The sequence below is a fragment of the Streptopelia decaocto genome (assembly GCF_964273445.1).
Source record: "Streptopelia decaocto genome assembly, chromosome: 2".
Taxonomy (NCBI): Eukaryota; Metazoa; Chordata; class Aves; order Columbiformes; family Columbidae; genus Streptopelia; species Streptopelia decaocto.
In genome coordinates, this window is record NC_138655.1 from 156818113 (window position 1) to 156837683 (window position 19571).

At 41.2% G+C, this 19571-nt stretch overlaps 1 protein-coding gene across 5 annotated transcripts in view; it reads left to right on the forward strand.

Moving 5' to 3' along the window:
- The window catches only part of PRKAG2 (protein kinase AMP-activated non-catalytic subunit gamma 2), a 224238-nt gene that overhangs the window by 171368 nt on the left and 33299 nt on the right, over nucleotides 1-19571 (forward strand). For 3 of the 5 annotated variants that reach the window (XM_082044012.1, XM_082044013.1, XM_082044015.1), the window contains one exon: nucleotides 361-445. In XM_082044012.1, coding sequence (XP_081900138.1) covers nucleotides 361-445 — 85 coding nt within the window. Of the gene's footprint in view, nucleotides 130-360; nucleotides 446-19571 lie in introns of all 5 variants that reach the window. The other 2 variants (XM_082044016.1, XM_082044014.1) reach the window with 2 other exon arrangements.

A 19571-nucleotide genomic window follows, 5' to 3' on the forward strand; every position in this document is an offset into this window, starting at 1 on the left:
GAGGCGGCGCCTCCCGGAGGCACGGCCGCGGGGAGCCCGGGGGCCGCAGGGTTAATGGGCCGGGCGCAGCCGCCGCGAAGGGGGGGAGGAAGGGCGAGTCCCGGTCCCTCCCCCCTCAGAGTGTGCGGGGTGTGTGTGTGAGCGGCAGCGCGCGCCGCGCCGTGCGTGTGTGGGAGGCCGAGGGGCAGCAGCCGCCGCCACCGCCCGGCCCCAGCGCCGTCCCGCCCGCCCTCCCCGCAGCGCTCGGCGGGAACCGCGCCAGCCGCTCTCCCCGCCGCGCCGGGCGGCTCTGATGCCGCCGCGGGGCCGGTGAGTCCGCGCCTGGATGCTCATCGCCTTCTCCTCTCTTCCCTCCCGCAGGCGGCGGCGGCAGCGGCTCCGGCTCCTTCTCAGCTCCCGGCCGCCTCCGGAGGGATGCTGGAGAAACTAGAGCTCGAAGATGAAGGTAAAAATTCAAGGGGGGGGCGGGGCGGGGGACACCCACACAGCCAGCGGGAAGGCAGCGGGGTATCCCCGACGAGGAGCCCGCCCCGGGAGGGGGTGCCCCGCGGAGCTGCCGCCTGGGCGGGTCGCAGCCCTTCGCCGGTCGGTCCCTTTGTCCCGGGGCCGCCGCTTGGCCCGCACGGCGCTCGGAGCTCACAATGTGCAGTCCCAGCCAGCCGGGGTCCCTGGCGCTGGGGGAAGGCAAAGCTTCGTGGCATCCCCTCCTCCTCCCTTTAAAACACTCATTCTCCTCGAATACGTCTGCGATACCAAATATAGACTTTGAGAGCGAGGTGCAAGCAATGATGGAAAGCTTTTTCAGCGAAAGCTTCTGCTCCTTATGGATATGCATACATCTGTTTGAAGCGGACAGCTGTAAACTACATTTTCCTTATGTGGCTGCTCTCTTGGGTTGTTCTTCGCTGCCCTGCTAAGAGCTGCAGTTCTAACAGAGCGTGCTGTTCTTGATAGGGAAACTCCTGGCAAGTTTTTGTATCTTGCAGACACTAAGCTGTGCTGTGGAGGAGCAGGAATGTATTTTATCGAATTTGCACAAAGCATTCACTTACCTCTGAAAGATCCGTATTGAGGACCTTGAGCTTTTAAGTTTTCAGAAAGGATCAGATTAGCGGATGCAAATGTGGACGCATAGCTAATCTTAATGCTCGGGATTGTAAAGTGGCTGAGACTTTATGGGATGTGTTTTGCTGTAGTTGGTAACTGCTGTTGTAAAATGTAGGACAAATATTTAAGGAAAACTTTGAAAATAGTAGGCTGAGTCATTCTGCGAAAAGAAAAATCTAAGCCGGTGTGCTAATAAGCAGCTTCTTGGTTACTAGCAAGCTTTCTACAGTTGTGGAACTGGGCTGAAAAAGCAACACCTTTTATATTAACCTTTCTGTGTGTGAGAAGAGGAAGTTCTTCGCAATTGGATTCTTTAAGCTTTATTTTTGAGTACAGACAGAGTTGGAATTGCAGTGAAATACTTGTGCCTTTGTGAATCCTGAATATGGTCAAACTTGACTATTTGTTGCAAGGGATTTATTGCTAACTTGTAGGTTTTTTTTCCTCTGATTGCTTAACTGTTTTTACTTAGGCCTTTTTTTTAATGCATGTAGTTAGAAAGTTATCAGCCTTCCTTTTTACATAAAGCTTGTTACAGCTAGGTAGGAGATCCTAAAACATGCTGAATCACTAATAGTTAAGCCATTTTAAAAGCTACCGTAAACATCTTAGAAATTTAGATCTCTGAAAAGCATGATTACGTAAAAAAAAAAAAAAAACAACACAAAATTTTGAAATGCCTTTATAATTTCAGCAGTATAGCATAGTATTATTTGGAGGCACTTGAGTAGGCTGAATGTCTGCATGTGTCTTCTAAAACAGTGTAATAAGATAACCTGAGTTCTTCAGGAGGTTTGAGAATTTTTTTTCCCCTGGTTTTCAAGCTTCTGTTTCACTTTGTATCTCAATCAATTTAGCTTTAAAAGCAAGGCTTTGTCTATGGGTACTCAAGGTGGGTGGGTGAGAGCAGTTCAGGGATCTGTCAGAAGATCATGCCTAATAGCAAACCTGCGACCAGTTTGAAGTAGTATGTGACTTTTGACTTTCAGACTTAATGAAAACCTAGTTTTATGCCTAATTTTAAAGCTGAGTGAAAAGGATATAGAACTGTATTCAGAAGGAAAGATGTAAGTAAAATTAAGAGTGTGAATGTTGGACCAAATCTTAGAATGCTTTTATATGAGGAGGCCTATGGAAGGATAATCACAGAAAATGGAGATGCAGGTGGAAATGCAGCAGGATAGTTGCAGTACGTGTTTTATGACCTAAATTTTTGCACCAGTTGCTCTGGTTGTATTTGTGCTGATATTGGAGGTGGGGGAGTAAAATGATATCTGGTGGTGTCCACTTTTTTTGTTGGGTGGCAGTAATAAGTGCTCAGGAGTCGAGAAACTTCCTTGAAATCTTCATTTCATGAAGTGGCTGTGGCCACACTGTAACTGATGATCTTTTGTCAAACTTACAGTCTGTCCACTGGTACCTAAAACTGTGAGTTAAATGAGAGGTTTGAAACTTGTTTCGAAACTGCTTTTCTGACTGCTTCTACTTCTGCCCGTTTCCTTGTGCTAGCTTTCTGTATCCATCAACAGTTGCTAACTATCTTGTGTATCAAATTATGCTGCGGCTTTCTTGAAACAGAGAGCTTAATAAAAAGAGCTGAAAAACTGGTCTCAATGTGTGCACTGAATGCTATCCAGTATGCTGAAATGGATTTTTGTTTGTCACTCTCCTCAAAGGTCACACAAATGAGAATGTGAAAGCAGAGAAGGCATTCATTTAATTTGGATTGTAATTAAGAGGGTTAAATTGAAAAAATGGTACTAGAAAGATTTATAGTCTAAGTAGTACTGTAATGAAATATGCAGAGTCTAGCCTGATGATGTGATTTCCAAATAAATGGGTGCTGTCAGCTGAACAGCATTTTTTCCATTATATGCATTATATACAAAGAATGTATATAAACTATTTTGTACATAATTAGGGTGCACAAGGTGTTATTGCAGAAAGAAGTGCTGGTCATCTTTTTGGTTTGAAATGTCTCTACCTCATATATCTGGCTGGATTCTCTAGTATCACTGCAGCTTCTTATTGGTTGGTCACTAGTTCTGACTAGCATTGGCTTAATAATAATGTTCTTGTGAAGTGTAAGGGCAAATCTTGGTGGGATGTTGTTAAACAGCATCAACTGCACTACAGCTGAGATAAGATGGACTATAGGCTGATTATGGACACAGAGGAGAAGGACTGGATAGGCCAGTGGATATTTGTTTTATTTAGGACTCCCTAGAGGACCTTTGTTCCCACAGCAATCAGAGCAGGAAGGTAAAAAATCTCATGTAAGAAGCCCCAAGTCACTTTTTAACTGAAGGGTGCTATATTTAAAAACAAAAAGAAAACTTGATAGGGTAAAATATTCTGAACTTATCCTGCTAATTGTTCCTTAGATTGGAATGACCTACCTGTGTCGCCTCAAAAAGGATGAAAGCTACCTGATGATGAGTGTGGAGTTTCCCAATGTAGTCTGAAGTAGGTTAGTGTTGAGACATCTCTCCCAAATGTATAGAAATGATCAAAACCTGCTTATCTTTATACATACTCTGGTTTTGCTTGTTCAGCTCTAGCGTTTGTGCGGTCACGTTTCTATATTAAGGTTGCTTTTACTTCTGATCAATGTCAAGAGTTGTCCTGGGTTTTTATTTTATGAAGGTTACTATGAGCTTGGAAAAGAGCAAGGAGAAATTATTTGGAAGATCTAATATGAAAAAAGGGCTTTAGTTAACAATTTACAGTTACTAGACTTGATTTGTTGAGGTGGAATTCCAGAAATGGTTGTGTTCCCACAGCTACCTGTGCTGTGAGAGGAGAAACTGGACTGGAGTAGCAAATGAGTTGCAAACGCATGCCTGTCAATTGTATTGATTTAATTGGTATAGTGTTAGTATGTTATTTTGGAAACTAGTTTTATTGCAATGTTGGCTCTCATCCATGTTAATCTCTTCCATTTGCTCGGTCTGGCCAATAAAGTAGTAGCTACTGAAAGCAGAATTAACTACTTTTCTGTAATATCTGCTACCTCGGAATATTTCCTACAGACAGCGTAAAGTTAATTGCAGGGTTCTCCTGTATCAGTGCTCAATTCCTAGTCTGGAAAAGAATTCTGCAGAGTGCGTGCACCAATTGTAGCACCAGCATCATGGGACTGATGCACTTGCTCTTGAATGCTCTACTTCTCTGGATCATTGCACAAAGCAGCATTTAGACAGTTATTTGATAAACAGTTTGCATTAGAGTGGAATCTCTCCTAGTAATGCTCTGGCCTTCATCTCACTCTTCCTGTAGCATCCATCTCTTCTGTCTCATGCTCGTTTTTGGCTGTCTCCTGAAATAGGCTTTCACTAGTAATTGCATCTCCTCTTAACCAATTGTTGTGTCTGGGTTCATTCCGTCCCTGCTCTGCAGATTTTCTTACTGTTTCTTATTGAAGTAGTTTCTTGTGGAGATGTTCTTGTCTGCCAGCCTCCCGCTGTCAACTGAATATCTGAATAAAGGTATGAAAACAGATGTCATGTTTGGGCCGAAAATAGTTAAAACAAGCTTGTAATAAAATGCATGTTGATGTGCCTACTGGACTTTGTTTAATTCTTAAGGCTGAAGAATCAAGTGCTCACTTTAGTTGATGGTAAAGTTAAGGTGTTCTTTCGCAACTGTAATTCATTTCTTATAAACATTCATTATGTGATTGTTAAAGCTTATGCTCTCTGGAGTACAGAAACATCATTTTGCCCACAAGATGTTCTTTGAGATATCAGGATACATGGTGATAGTGACAGGGGGTGTTTTACGTGAAGTTTTCCATAGCAGATTAGAATCCTAAATGGATATAGCAAGAAATTGTTAAGCAGTGATGGCAATTGTTATTAAGAGACTTCATATGGTTTTAGAGTTTGGGATTATTTTCTCTTCCTGCTTTAGAGTTACGTTGTGATGTAATATAAGAGGCATAATAGCAGATTCTAATAAATCTTATAACTTCTTAGTGCTTTTTATCCTGTCCATCTGATCGTTCATACTGAACAGTTGCATCTGAAGCTATTGACAACTGCTTATTCCACTGAATTTACTCAGTTTAAATTTTTCTGTCCGCGTGATGGGCTTTTCTGTGATGTACTTCCTGGAGTTGTTAAAGAATAACGTATTCAGGGTATTCTAATGTTCAGCTTTATTAGTTTATGCAAGAAGTGATGATTAAGTTGCGCCAGGGGAGGTTTAGATTGGATATTAAGAAAAAAATCTTCATAGAAAGGGTTATCAGGCATCAGAACAGGCTGCCCAGGGCAGTGGTGGAGTCACCATCCCTGGAGAGGTTTAAAAGGCATTTAGATGAGGTTCTCAGGGACATGGATTAGTGCTAGAGTTAGGTTAGGTTATAGTTGGACTTGATGATCCAAAGAGTCTTTTCCGACTGGAATGATTCTATGATTCTAAGTATTGTGCATGGGTCTTCTTGTCAGCCCAATGTTCACTATCTCCAAGCAGCCCTGTTTTCCTGCTCCTACATAAGATACAGCTCTCTTAGTCTTAAAATGAGGGAAGCCCTATTCTGTCTTCACTAGGAAATAACCAGTTCGTAGCAGCTAAAGCATGCAGAGTAGTAACCAGTCTTACTCAGGAAACAGAACTTACCAAACTGGGAATTGATGTTGTAGTACAACAAAAGATACCGCACTGTTACACAGGATATGCTCTAAAACTCTCTGCTTTGGGTCTTGGGGGATGCAGGAACTTCTTGATGGAAAAGCTTTCATAAAATTTTAATGTGGGCAAAACATTTTCCCTAGCCTGTTCTTGGAAACAGTGAAACCATTCTGGCTCAGGCTTCCTAAAAGAAACTATGGAAGAAACGCTTACCATGGCAGTGAGTCCATGTAATTGCTTTGGCAAAGCTGCAAGCAACTGCAGGCAGTTTTACAAGGAAGTGTTGGGGCTGATCCTGATCAGTGCAAGAAGGACATGGACCTGTTGGAGAGCATCCAGAGGAGGCCACCAAGGTCATCTGAGGGCTGGAACAGCTCTTCTGTGAGGACAGGCTGAGAGAGTTGGGGTGTTCAGCCTGGAGAAGAGAAGGCTCCAGGGAGACCTTGTTGCAGCTTTTCCGTACTGAAAAGGGGCCTGTAAGAAGATGGGGACAGACTTTTTAGAAGGACATGTTATGATAGGACAAGGGGTGATGGTTTTAAACTAAAAGAGGCGAGATCTGGGCTATAAGTGAGGAAGAAATGTTTTACACTGAGGGTGGTGAAACAGTGGCTCAGGTTGCCCAGAGAGGTGGTGGATGCCCCATCCCTGGAGACATCCCAGGCCAGGCTGGACGGGGCTCTGAGCAACTTGATCTGGGTGAAGATGTCCCTGCTCATGGCAGGGGTGGCAATGGATGAGCTCTGGACGTCCATTCCAACCCAAACTATTCCATGATTCTGTGATTGTGTCCAGGTAGTGTTGTGCCTGCACGATTTGCAAATATTATCTTCCAAGTGAGAGCTGTTATTGGCCAACAGCTATGTGTGAGGAGTATTAAGACAACTTGGTACTCTCCTACATTTGAAAGGCATTACTGCTTCAGGTGTATGTATACATGTTAGTATCTGGTGGCCAATGTGAAGTGCTGTTTTACAATAATCTTTACTAGCTGTGCTTGCTAGCGCTGTCCCTGTTATCTGCATCAGTTGAGGGATAATGTCTACTCTGCTAGTAACTTCCATCCAGAACTACTTTGATCCAGAAGCTATTTGGTTTGATAGTGGGCTGTCGCAGTTAGTAATAAACTGCTTGATATAAGGTCGAAGACTTTGGACAGCATAATCTCAAGTCCCAAGTGTCCTGAGACCCCTCTGGTTTAGAGATATTGAGTGTACGGCATTGTGTGCTTGAGTAACGATAGACATGGAAGATGTGACAATCAGCGTTGCCTTATAGGTGACTACACGGTGCTGTTTCTTGTCGGGGACTGCTTTCCTGAGCATTGGGGGGACTGAGTAGAGTCCTCAAGAAACTTCTAAGGTGGTGATCTGCAATATTCTATCTGATTGACCTCTCCAATGCTCTGAGTATACCGGGAGGACAGTATAGATTAAACAATATTACTGTCTTGGTAGTTTGATTACCTCAACTGTTAAATTTGGCTGTCGTGGTCCAGTCCGTGCTCTTGGAAAACTTAGTGCCCTTGGACGTGACTGAGCAGTAAATGAAGGTGACTTGGTTTAAGCTGAAGTAATGCCAATGTGACAAGAACGCTAGCAGAATATTTGCATAAGTTGGCTCAATCTAGCTATTGCTAAACAATCATAAGAGGTGTTTCTGCTGACTAATAATCTGCCACAGATATGACTGCCCTTTAAGATAGGTCTTTCTGTAACAAGTACTGTTTTCAGTAACTTGAGGGTGGATGAGCCCAGGGCTTTGTGGAGCCTTTCTTTAATTCAGGTCACTTATATCAGCATGGCTTTTTGTTAGGAACTTGCTCTTTGGGTAACACTTAGACTGTCTGCAGTTACTTTATTGATTTGAACACTTTGACTTCCAGAGCTTCCAGCTGTACTAGCATTACATGGGTTTGTGAGGAAATAACTAGGTCCAAAACACCTTAAGGAATGTAGCATTTCCAACATCAGTACAGGAGTTAATGGTACTGTTTGTCACAACAGTTCTTGCATCTTGAAACAAAATATGCCTCTCTATAGCAACACTGTTTGCTTTTGGATGCATATGTGGTGGGCTTTACCGTGGCTCTTCTGTGAGCTGAGAAGACAGACAGAAGGGAAATCTGGGAGTTCAGGGGAAAATCCTCTTGTGGAAGAGTTGTACTAATGGCTAATATTAACATCTAGGCAAAGCAGTTTAATAAGAACACAAGCATAACTATGCTAGAGTTCCATTTGACTTTTGGGTGTCCAGCTTGGCATCTAGATGGAGCTTTGGAAACCTTAAATAATCCCATCCTTCTAAGAGTGGACCATATCTAAGAGTTTTTTCGAATGTGCTGTAGATATCGTCAGGGTAGCTTTTGAATACTACTTGAGTACATGTAACTAGGTTTTAGATTCTGTCCTCCTCTGCTGAATTTTATGTGGATTTTGCTGTTTTACATGAACCAGTTTGGTGGAGAATTTTATTGTTAGTTAAACTTTGCTAATTTTGACTGTGGCAGAAATCTGCTTTTCTCTGTATTGTGAGTGTTTAGTTCTGACACTGGGCATTTTCAGAAACAGAATCAAACTTTCTTTTTATCTACTATTCCCTTACACTGTAGTATTATTTTCTGCTGCTTAGTTTGATGAATTTCTATTGACACAAACACACAGAGGAAGGAGATATCTGAGGTGCTAGAGAAGAAACTGGGATGAGCATAGAAAAGGGCCATTCATGAGACCAGGAATGTAGAACTTGTATTAAAGCAGGAAACTAAAAGGCTTTGCTCATTTAGCTTCATAAAGGAAAGCCAAGAAGGGATGTGATAACACTGTATGTATGAAAACATCCTGTAGGGGGTGGGAATGGAGTAAACACCAAGGAGGAAAATTAACTGAAGGACAACAATGGCACAAGAACAAATGGATATAAACTCTTCTTGTGTAAGCTTTGAAATAATATTCTAACTTCCGTCATAGTTCTGCAGAAGTAAGTTTGTAGAACAGACTTCTAATGCTTAAAATCACTTCAGAATGGAGTGGGATCACTCGGTGAAAGGGATTGTGTGGTTGCCTTTAACAGAAGACCCTGAATGCTGTAGTGCAGAAGGTGAACGGTTTGCTCTGCTCTCTGCAAGCAGTTGCATGTATCTCTCCTGCTGTACTCTTGCTTGATCTCCCTAGTATTTTTTAGTTAGTTACTTTTTAAAAACAAACAAAACAAAACACCAAACCCAGCAGTGCCCTGGATGGACATCATACGAGTTTAGAGGAAGATCAGCTTTGGGTGAAGTTGCAGTTTATCTGTGATATAGAGAATGGATCAACAGAACTTCTAAACTAGCTTCCAGTATCCAAATATACTGTATTGAATATGTATTGGATCACACCTACCTTACCTAGGAAACTGCTAATTCTCTCTCTGTATAGTATCAAGCCACGCCTGCCATTAGGTAAATATCTTTAGGAGTATATTGAAGCGGAACACTTCATAATTTATTGAAGTGTGCATACAGATTCATTAATTGTAATAAGAAATAGCAATAGCAGCTATTTAGTAAATGTTGGCGTGCATAGGTGAGGAAGGTGAAGAAATGTGTAATGGGAGACTGGAGAGAAATGAAAATGTAAATACTGAATTATTAAAAGCTTCAGGTTGAGATATTGTAAGTAGTTGTTCAGGATTTGAGGACAACAGTTTTAGACCTGGCAAAACTGTTTCTTCAACAGACATACTCCAAAGTCCTTAAGACTTAAACCTAAAAACTTATTTTTTCTTTACAGCATTATATAAATTATGCTTTGAGTTTGGATTGCCAGTCTTCAGTGGAAGATCTCCTAAAGATTAGATACTTGCCCTGTTCAGTATATGACTGTGGCTTGTGGAGATGTTGTGTACTCATCTTGAAAATGCTTGTCTAGTGAATAACACTTTGGTTAAGCTGCTTGTTTAGATTTTGTCTAAAACTAATTCCTAAAAGACTTAAATGGCCATCTCTTTTCCAAAGTGTGCCATCTTTGTATGTAATAGGACTTACGTTTGCTTTAAAGAAATAGCAGAAGTTCAAATTGTTTACCCATCTTCCAGTATAGATACTAAGGATACAGGCTGGTTTATTCTTTCATTAGTTGCATACCTAAAACCTTCCTTGAATTCAGCTCTCCAGCATATGGTTCCTGATATTAATATTCAGAGGCTTAATACTATTTTTAGTTTCTTGTGTTTCATGGCCTGTGTCTCACAATCTTGAAGAGCATGCCTGCATTCCAGACAGGCGACATCTTAAATTAGATCTTTGTTTGGGATGCTTAGGGAAAAAATCATAGTGCTTGTTGTCAAGGGAAGATCTTGAACATGTTTTAGAAGAGTCTTCAGGTCAACTTATTCTTTATTGTGGTGAAAAATCTTAGAAGCACTGTTAGGTTGCAGGCTGAAGTTACTACCTTTATTCACAACACCACAGTGGTGTAGCTTTCCTCAGAGTACAAATCTTTAACTTTGACTGAAAGTTGATTTAAGTGATTGTGGGCTGTTTCAAAAGTATGCCGTTGGACTTCTGATACTGTTTACCAGTCAGTCCTTAAACAAGGCAGATCTTGCTTGTAAACAAATAAGCTTCTGTGCCTGCCTGGACAAAAGAAACCTCAGTTACTATGATTAGCTCTGGAATGAGAAGTTTTCTTAAGATGCTCATCACTTTTTGTCTGCCTGAAGTCTCACATAATCATTTGCTTATCCACACTACCTGTGGAGAGCTACAGTAAAAGCTGTTGACTTCTCAGCCCATTTACCAGGACTTACTGACTTAAAAAATAAGAAACAAAATTCAGTGCAGGATTTTGAATTGTGCTACGAGTACAGGGAAGATTGAAAACACAATCTGAATCTTTCATTGTTTCAGGCAGCAACTTGTATTAGTTTTCTTACAAGTCTTTACTTCTTCGAACTTCAGTAGTAGCCGAGATATTTGAGCCGTAAAACCAGCAAAGTGGCTTGTTTGTAGTATTCTCAGGAACTAACAGCCTTTTCTGTTCTTCAGTAAAGCAGGATGTGCTTGTGCAGTTGCAGATACTTGTTAAAGAAGGAGACTGTACAGTGTCCTGAGGTTGCTTTGTTCTGTCTGACCAGCTTCTGGAATGCGTTAATAGCTCTCTAACAGCTGGGGTGGTTTGGTTTTTTGGCTTGCTGGTTATTTTGTTTAAGCAAACTGTGACTTTCTTCCCTACTTCTGCTATAGCAGATCAAATTAGCAACAAGGTAGATCTTTCTCAGTAGTAGTGTTATTTAGTGACTTCCCTGATTTGCACTCATTCAGTTGAGTGTTCCTTTCTGGTTCTGATATTCTCTGATATTCTGAAATCAGGTTGAAGATATTGTGAGGTTTAAAGTCTTGCAACCATTTCTAACTCCTACTGTGAACACTTGGAAGCATGTTCTCTTCCTGGTTTGAAGATCACTGAGGAGAATGCTGAATAAAATGAAGCCCATATCATCTGAGTCCCTCCTGCAATGTTTTCCCCATTGAAATATCGAGCTACTGCTAAAAGCTTTTCCAGAGTAACTAGTAGAAAACTAAAGATGTGATCAGGATGTCTCTTTTGTCACTGAAACCGCTTTTCTGTTCAATATTCCTTCAATAGTTTTTGGACATGGTGAGCAGTTCTAGCTTAATTCCTCAGAAATGAAGGTTTCAAACCAAACCTGCTCTGGCAGGAGCATTGGACTAGATGATTTTTGAGGTCCCTTCAAATGCCTAACATTCTGTGATTCTGAAACGTCAGTTCTCTGAAGTTCTGTGGAAGTGGGAAGAGAGTGTGCTTCCTAAAACTTACCTGTACAGAGGAACTCTAGCAGGAGCTTGCACCTGTTCTGCACTAGCCGATTCACATAAAATGGACCTGGCAAATGTTTCAACTTGGAGAAGAGTTTGAACTGGAGCTCCTGCCTCCTTAAAAACACACAGTTGTTATCCAGTCTTGCAAACCCGCTGGAAAAGAAGACATCTTACTAGTTGAGATTACGATTGGAATGGCTTGTTTTGCAGCTGCCTTGTAGTGATTCTGTCATATTTTTTCCACATGCAGTGGTATCCACGCTTGCTTTGAAATTAGTGTCTCAAGTGTATTGTGATTTTTTTTTTATTATTATTATTATTTTTATTTTGTGTCCACCTTTTTTTAATATTATTATTTTCCATCCAGTTGATTGTTTTATCAGGAGTAAAAACTGAACTGTTCTTGACACAACCATATTGGCTTTCTTTGCTTTTGGTGAGCTGCTTTTGTAGGTGCTTACAAATACACTGGTTTTAATAACTTGCTTCAGTACATACCTAAGAATTCTGACTGATTTTTAATTTCTTTGACTCTTCTTTTGACTGTTACATTATCTTCTCCTTCATGAACTTGCAGAGTTCAGGAATGGTTGTTTTCAATAAGGGTGACTCCTGTTTACACAAGTAATGACTTGCTGCCTCTGCATCAAGCAACTCCTTGTGACAAGGGGAGAAAACATCTTAATTATGTTAATGATCTAAAGTGACTGAAGAGTTACACAAATGCTAGAATGAAGACGCGCTAAATTGTGTGCGAAAAGGGTGTAGATGCAAGCAATCCTGAATAGTGTGTTAAAAAGTGCCTTAAGTAATTATGAATATATTATAATTATTGAACTGAAATGTTTTAAGATGTGTTATGGTTTCTTATAGCTTGTCACTATTAGAAACGGTTAACCTTTTTCTGAAGACTTGGGCAATGAGACTGTGTGCACTTATTCCTCTATACATTGTTGCTTTCCTGTTAATTCACCTACTCTCCTCTCTTACTTTGTGCACCTTTACATCCTCTTCCTATTTGTAGGATGAATTACAGTTAGCAGGGTAGAGCTTACTGAAGCTTTCTAATGTTATGTTTGTGTGCTCATGTTTCTTTTTAGAATCCTTCTTAGCATGTTATGTATTCCTGCTGTAATATGTAATCGAATTAATCTTGGATCACTGAAGAAGCTTATGATACTGATCTCTGGAAACACTTCCTATCACTTATTCGTATCAGGGTATCATATCTGTAAACTTACTATGATCTTTCTTTAGCTGCCAGCTCATGCGTTCCTCTAGATCAGGGTGGGAAATGTTCAATCTGCAACATCCATATCATATAGCCTGTGGCTGCATGAATAATGCTAATGTGTAATTTTTATGTGTGGTCTGCCAGGATATTTTAAAGCTCTTTGCAGCTTCCAGAAAGAGGAAAAAAAAAAAACCCCAAACTTGTTTCTGTCACTACATCCTCTCTTTTTGGTTCTTTGCATTTGAAATCCCTTCAGCTTCTGACAGAATAATCAACTCCTATTGCTGTCATCATATAACGTCCTATGTATTAGACTTTAAACCTGTCTGGGATTTTTTTTCCCTTCTGAAATTGGAAGTAGTCCTTTGCTAGCCTTGGTTACCATCTCTGCAAAATAGTTGTGCTGAGCACGTTCGAAAAACTTATTCATTTTTTATCTCCTGCCACTTAGAGCGGGAATCCTTGGAACTGTCTCTTCCCACTTTTTTCATCTCTTTTTACCATTCAGTCCTATCCCATGACTGATTACACGGGTGGTTATTTTAGTGGGATTTTTTTTTTTCTGAGAAGAATTTCCTCTTGAATAAACAAACAGAAATCAAATGATACAGTACAACATCACTTCTTTTTTTTCTGTGCTTGCCCTTCTTAAACTATATTAGTATTCTTCTCCTCCCAAGTCTGACACTGATTCAGCTTATGGTGTCTTTTTTCTTGTCCACTGTTTTCAGTGTTCTTGGCACTTTAGCAGACAGCTCAGCAGACTGAAAAGTCATGCCCTCTTACTGCATTATTCTGTTCCTTGTGCTTCTCTCCCAGTCCCTCAGTTCTCATGCTTTTCACAGGATATACCATGTACATTTTAATTAGTCTCTGTATCATTCAAGCCTATCTAAAAATCTAACAAATTAGTCATATTTCTCTTGTAGAAGGCAGGTTGAAATAAAGCAGTTGCTCATGATCACAGCAACACAGTGTACACAGCCTAGTAATGGATTCCTTTTCACAATCTGTTCCTGTCTGTGCCTTAGCAGAGAAATGTTAAAATCCTACCTTAACATTTGATCCCGGGAATGCTGTTCTTGAAACCCCACTTCTTCATTCAGATTCCCCTGAAATTTCCAGGGGTTGTTGGTGAGCTTGTAGAGACTTCTGAGGAATAGTTTGTGGTTCTTAGTGTTGCTGTTGCTCTTGGAGTGGATTAACTATATCCATTCTGCATGTTTTTTCAGACCTAGTAGAGGTGTTGTGTTTATGACTTCCACCAGAACTTCATCTCCTGCATTGTGAAGGCTGTGGGAGAGCTTATCAAGGATATTAAGGAACTAATTCAGGAAGTTCAGGCTGGGGGCGAACAGAAACTTTATAGCCAGTTTTGGTGACAACTTTCAGATAAAAATGCAAGCAGAAGAACAATTCACAAGGTTAATGACATCTTTTACCTCTTGTGTACTCTGCCAAGCGTTATCTATAACGGGAGGGTAACTCACGCTGGCTTATTGAAGTGATTAGTCACCCTGGTGTCTTCTGGCACCATTTGACATAGCTAAGCTGATCTCATGGCTGGCTGCCACTCCAAGGATGGTGTCCTTGTGCTGTACAGCTTGTAGTGTAAGGAAAGGGCAGGAATAGTCTGTTTACCACATGGCTAGATATGGGAGCTGATAGACCTAAAACTGATGCTATCAGGAAGCTGATAATTTGTGACAAATTCAACTTTTCCAGCCAACTTGTGGGACAGTTCTGTATAAATGCGGTAGCAATGTGAGGGAGGGAATGGAGCCACAGAGCCAGCATGGAGGGATCAGCGGCTGCTGCTACTGTGCTGTGCTGCTGGGTCTGCTGTGGAGCCGCAGCTTTAGCCCTGGCCTTTGGAAAGGGAGTTATTCTGGATTTGCCAACAAAGAAATGCTGGCTAGGGATGTGAAAAAGTTCTCTTTTAAACTGCAGCTTAAGCCAGATGTGCATGAAGAACTCTCCAATTCCCATCTTCACCGTGATGATATATGTTTGTCTAAGTTGTTTTATTTTTATGTCAACAAAAGACTTAATTATTTTACCTGATTAGGTGATATGAGAGAAGACTGTAGAGTGCTTTTGCTGGTGTGACACCTCTTTTAGTACAGTTTAACAGTATAATTATACCAATAAACTTCACCTAATGTATTGCTGTTCAATCAGTTATGTAGTAAACATTGGGATGAAAAATGTATTTAGTCTCTAACTGTAACATATTAATTCTCTAATATCTGAAATGTGATATTCAACATGTTACTTTACTTTTTAAAAATAGGAGTGTGACTTGGAGTAACCTAGAGTATAGATATGTATGTGTGCAGTAACTAAAAAAACCAATGCTTTTTCCAGTAACTAGGTTATTTAGTACTCGTGAGAATATCACAAAAGCACATTTCTACTCTTTCCTCTTGCTTTTATCCACCACCTGAAGCGGCTGAGGGGAGGTGGTTGTGTTAAGAGCACTCGGGCTGAAGAGTCTGGTGTTGGGTGCCGCGAGTGCTCAGTTCTGCTGCTGTTAAGATAGCTCTCAGCTTTTAAAATTGCACAGTTTCCCAGACTGATTGTGGTTAAAAATCGGGGAGGATGATGGAGTTATTGTGTATGTATGTGGTTTCTGTCTTCCTTTAAGTTGTTCACCTGGCTAGACAGTTTGTTGAGTATATTTTTTACATACTGGTATCGTCTGTTTTTTCTCTGCTTTTTAAAGGGCTTTTCAAATTTGGCAGTTAACTGACATTTCTAAGTTTACTATGAAGTTATGCAAACAGTTATTTAGGTCCATAAGAAGGGTTCTTTGTGTTCTTCAAATGTTTGAGAATTACTAGAGCTGCCGGATCTCAACCCAACCATGAGGAGCAGGGGTGCTGTAGAGAGCTGCAGTGACATGATTGTGGGCTGTGGTGGAATTAACTCTTTAAAGCAGATGAGATAAAACAGTCTCTGTGGAACCTTATGTCCTCCTTTCAAATGGTCCTGGAACCACAGACTAAACTTGAAATGTGACTGGATTACCAGTACAAAAATACAAGGAGCATAATATAGCTGTAATATAAAATACAATAGGAAAGGTCATGATTTTGTGTTGTGTGGTCCAGGATCTTGTTGGGCCAGCCCAGTATGAATATAACACAGAAATACAGCCTGTAATTTGCAGTAAAATCTTTTGAGGAACCTCTATAGGTTTTAATGTCACAGTGTTTGAAAGCTTTTCAATATGCATGGACCATACGCGTTGCTGCATGTTCCTGTTCTCCATCTGCAGGCACTTTTTTTTTCCTCCTATTTTCTTTTGGAAGGTTTGAAGTTCAGAGGGGAAAGCTACAGTAGCAAAGCGCCTTGCATGGTGGCAAAGTGTGAGTGGAACTGAGGGTATCTGTTCCATAGATCTCTGAGGAGTTGGCTTCAATAATGCTGTGGAAGTTTCCCTTTCATTTATGAGGAGCGGTCAGATGATAGTTTTACCTTAGAGCTCTCTAAATAGACAGTTACACCTGGTATGAAGTCCCACTGTAAACTCTGAGTCAGTATTGCTGAGTAGTTAATCTGTAAAAACAACCAACCAACCAAAACCAAACAAAAAAACTGTGTTGTTTTTGTAAATAATGTTTATTGACGGAAATAAAAAGCTAAAACATATATAATACTACAGTGGAGGGTAAAAGGAAAGGATGGTTAGTAGATCGAGAGAGGTTCTCCTTCCCCTCTACTCTGCCCTGGTGAGACCCCATCTGGAGTATTGTGTCCAATTCTGGGCCTCTCAGTTCCAGAAGGACAGGGAACTGCTGGAGAGAGTCCAGCGCAGGGCAACAAAGATGCTGAAGGGAGTGGAGCATCTGCCTTATGGAGAAAGGCTGAGGGAGCTGCGTCTCTTTAGTTTGGAGAAGAGGAGACTAAGGGGGGACCTTATTAATGTCTCTAAGTATATAAAAGGTAAGTGCCATGAGGATGGAGCCAGGCTCTTCTCAGTGGCAAACAATGATAGGACAAGGGGTAATGGGATCAAGCTGGAACACAAGAGGTTCCACTTAAATTTGAGAAGAAACTTCTTCTCAGTAAGGATGACAGAGCACTGGAACAGGCTGCCCAGGGAGGTTGTGGAGTCTCCTTCTCTGGAGACATTCAGAACCCACCTGGACATGTTCCTGTGTGACCTCATCTAGGCGTTCCTGCTCTGGCAGGGGGATTGGGATAGATGATTTTCTGAGGTCCCTTCCAATCCCAAACATACTGCGATACTGTGGTCTTAAGTGCATAAAACTGGAGAATACAGTGGCAGAAATACAAATAGATTGATCTTCCATTCTAAAGGATCTCTACCTCTAAGAATAAATAAAATACTGATGCAGAGAGAGGCTTCACTCTGTAAAAGACTGTATGACAAGCCTCTTGACTTCAGATGTTAAGCTGTCAGAAAATCTTGTAACCTTTCAGGTGACTTCGCTTTGTGCTCTTACAAAATGCCAGCCATTACCAGCACCAGAGATTCAGATTTTTTTGCCTTCACCTGTGACTTGAGGAGAAGGGGCACACAGGGAGAATGTCCACTCGCAAAATAACTTTCAGATAAATCTTCAAGAAATAAGCTCTCTCGAGTTAACATCTACATGGAAATATACAGCCAGCTACTCTTCTCATCCCCTAATCCTGCTGTAGATTAAGGTGTCTCCTGTTGGGAATCTGCTCTGTCTGTGAAGCAACCGCCTTCCAGATCACGAGCTGTAGAAAGCTGAGGCTTGGCTGGAGCCACCATCTGAAGTCTTGATCTGAGATCTGAGCCAGAGTCCAGCAAATGTATTCCACAAAGCTTATCCGCAACTGCCTTTGCCATGCCAGGGCGATTGTGAGCATTAGTGCCATCCCACCTTCCGGTTCCTTGCAAGAGGTGTTGCAGAAGCAGTATGAGAAAGGCATCTGTCGGGCATCTGACAGAGGGAGAAGGAATGTCAAGGGCAGACAGTGCTTAGCACTCTTGCAACTCCAGTCCAGCTTCCAAGGGAGAGGAGGACTTGCTGAGAAATCTGTCATCTAAAATGTTGGGCTGTAGCATGTAGTCCTGTGTAGCCCATCAGTGTGACATAGCTTGTGATATCTTAAGCAGTAAATTACTGTAACTTGGGCTTCTGCAAATGAGGCTTCTTACGCAAATCTAATTTTGGATACCTCAGTCACTTCCTCAAGCAGGAGCCAAGATTTTATGTCACCTCTTGTTCATGTAGTACACTATTGTCATATCAACACCTGACTGTTACTGACTTTATGGTGAAAGAATGGCCAATATATATTCATAGCTCCTGCATATTAGGTGGATGATCTCCTATGCAAATCAGAGATGATATGCGGAGACTGAGTGAGATTTTTAAGTCAAGCTGAAAGGCGTCTGTTCTTGTCTGTCTGAAGGGAGTACTGCTCTGCAGGGACTGCATAAGACTGCAGAAGCTTTATGGTAGCCAGAAAGGATGAGCATTTATCGGAAGAACAAGTAAGACTGGAACTAGAAAACTAGTAGGTAATAAAGTCAAGATATTCTAATGGAGATTAGGGTGTTTATATTTGATTATTTGTATTTGCAGCGTGGTGGTGGTTGGATACAAACAAAAGCAGTACGTTTGTCCTCTGGAAGGTGAGAGGAACTGTAAAGGAGACCTGTGCAGGAAAGGCAGGGGTGAGTGCACCCCTGAGATGTGCTGAGCCTTCAGCTTGAGAGACCTTTTCTTTGTGCAGCTGCGTATACATAGTGCACATACAATACCTGTGCAAAGAATTAGGCCGCAACATCTGTTTAGTAATCCCAAGTAGATGAAGGTGTTAGAAGGTCTTAAATATCCTTTCCAACAGACACTTGATAAAGTCATGTAGGACATTTGAGTTAAATCAGTGCTACTTATGTTTTGCATGTTTAGTTAGTAACTAATAAAGCAGTGCATTATACTTATTTATAGTCTAAGGATTTCCTGTAGAAATAAACCTCAGTTCTAGCCGGACAACTGGGTCTTTGTTCAGATACTGCTGGAGTTTCCTAGCTATTCATATGGATGTTAAACAGTGCTCCCAAGTAAATCTTTCATACTTCTGAATATTTCTCATTGTAACTTTGCAGTGTCAGTTTGGGGAGCGGTTGCTTTGTGGTGCCTTCTCCAAGTTGGAAGGCAATGCAGGGTGGGTGGCACCTCACCAGTACCAGGCACCCTAAGTGGGTGAGGATTGTTGGGGTCCAGTTTAAATTGTGTTTGGGGTGGAAGAGGGTGGTAATGCCTTACTTGATTAAATCTGGTGACTGCCCTTACTATCGTGATACATTAAATTTGTGTAATTGTTGGTAGGATGGTGAGACTGTATTGACCAATGGTGTGCTCTGCTAAAAGTGTAAATTTTTTTCAGCTAAAAATAGTTGGTTGTTTTGCATTTTATGAACTATTTGAGGTGTTCCTATGCTTGTTTCTACCTGTAGCTACTTAATTGTATATAAAATTACATTGTCAAGGCTACAAACTCAATAGGAAGTACAGATTCAGAATTAGAATAGTAACTTCCCTGGGTACATATGCTTGTAGTAGTTTCTGGGTACTTGGTGTGAAGGTTTTGCAGAACCTCTTTCAGTCAGCGTGGGGAATAGATTTGGTCTGCTACTGATGCAGAGCTGTTGGAGCATAGTCTAGATACATCCCAATTGCTGCAGCAAATGAAAGGGGCAGGGGACCCAAACTGGAAGAAATTTGCTTCGTCCTGTTCTGTAGGCTGATTGTTGCAGTTTTT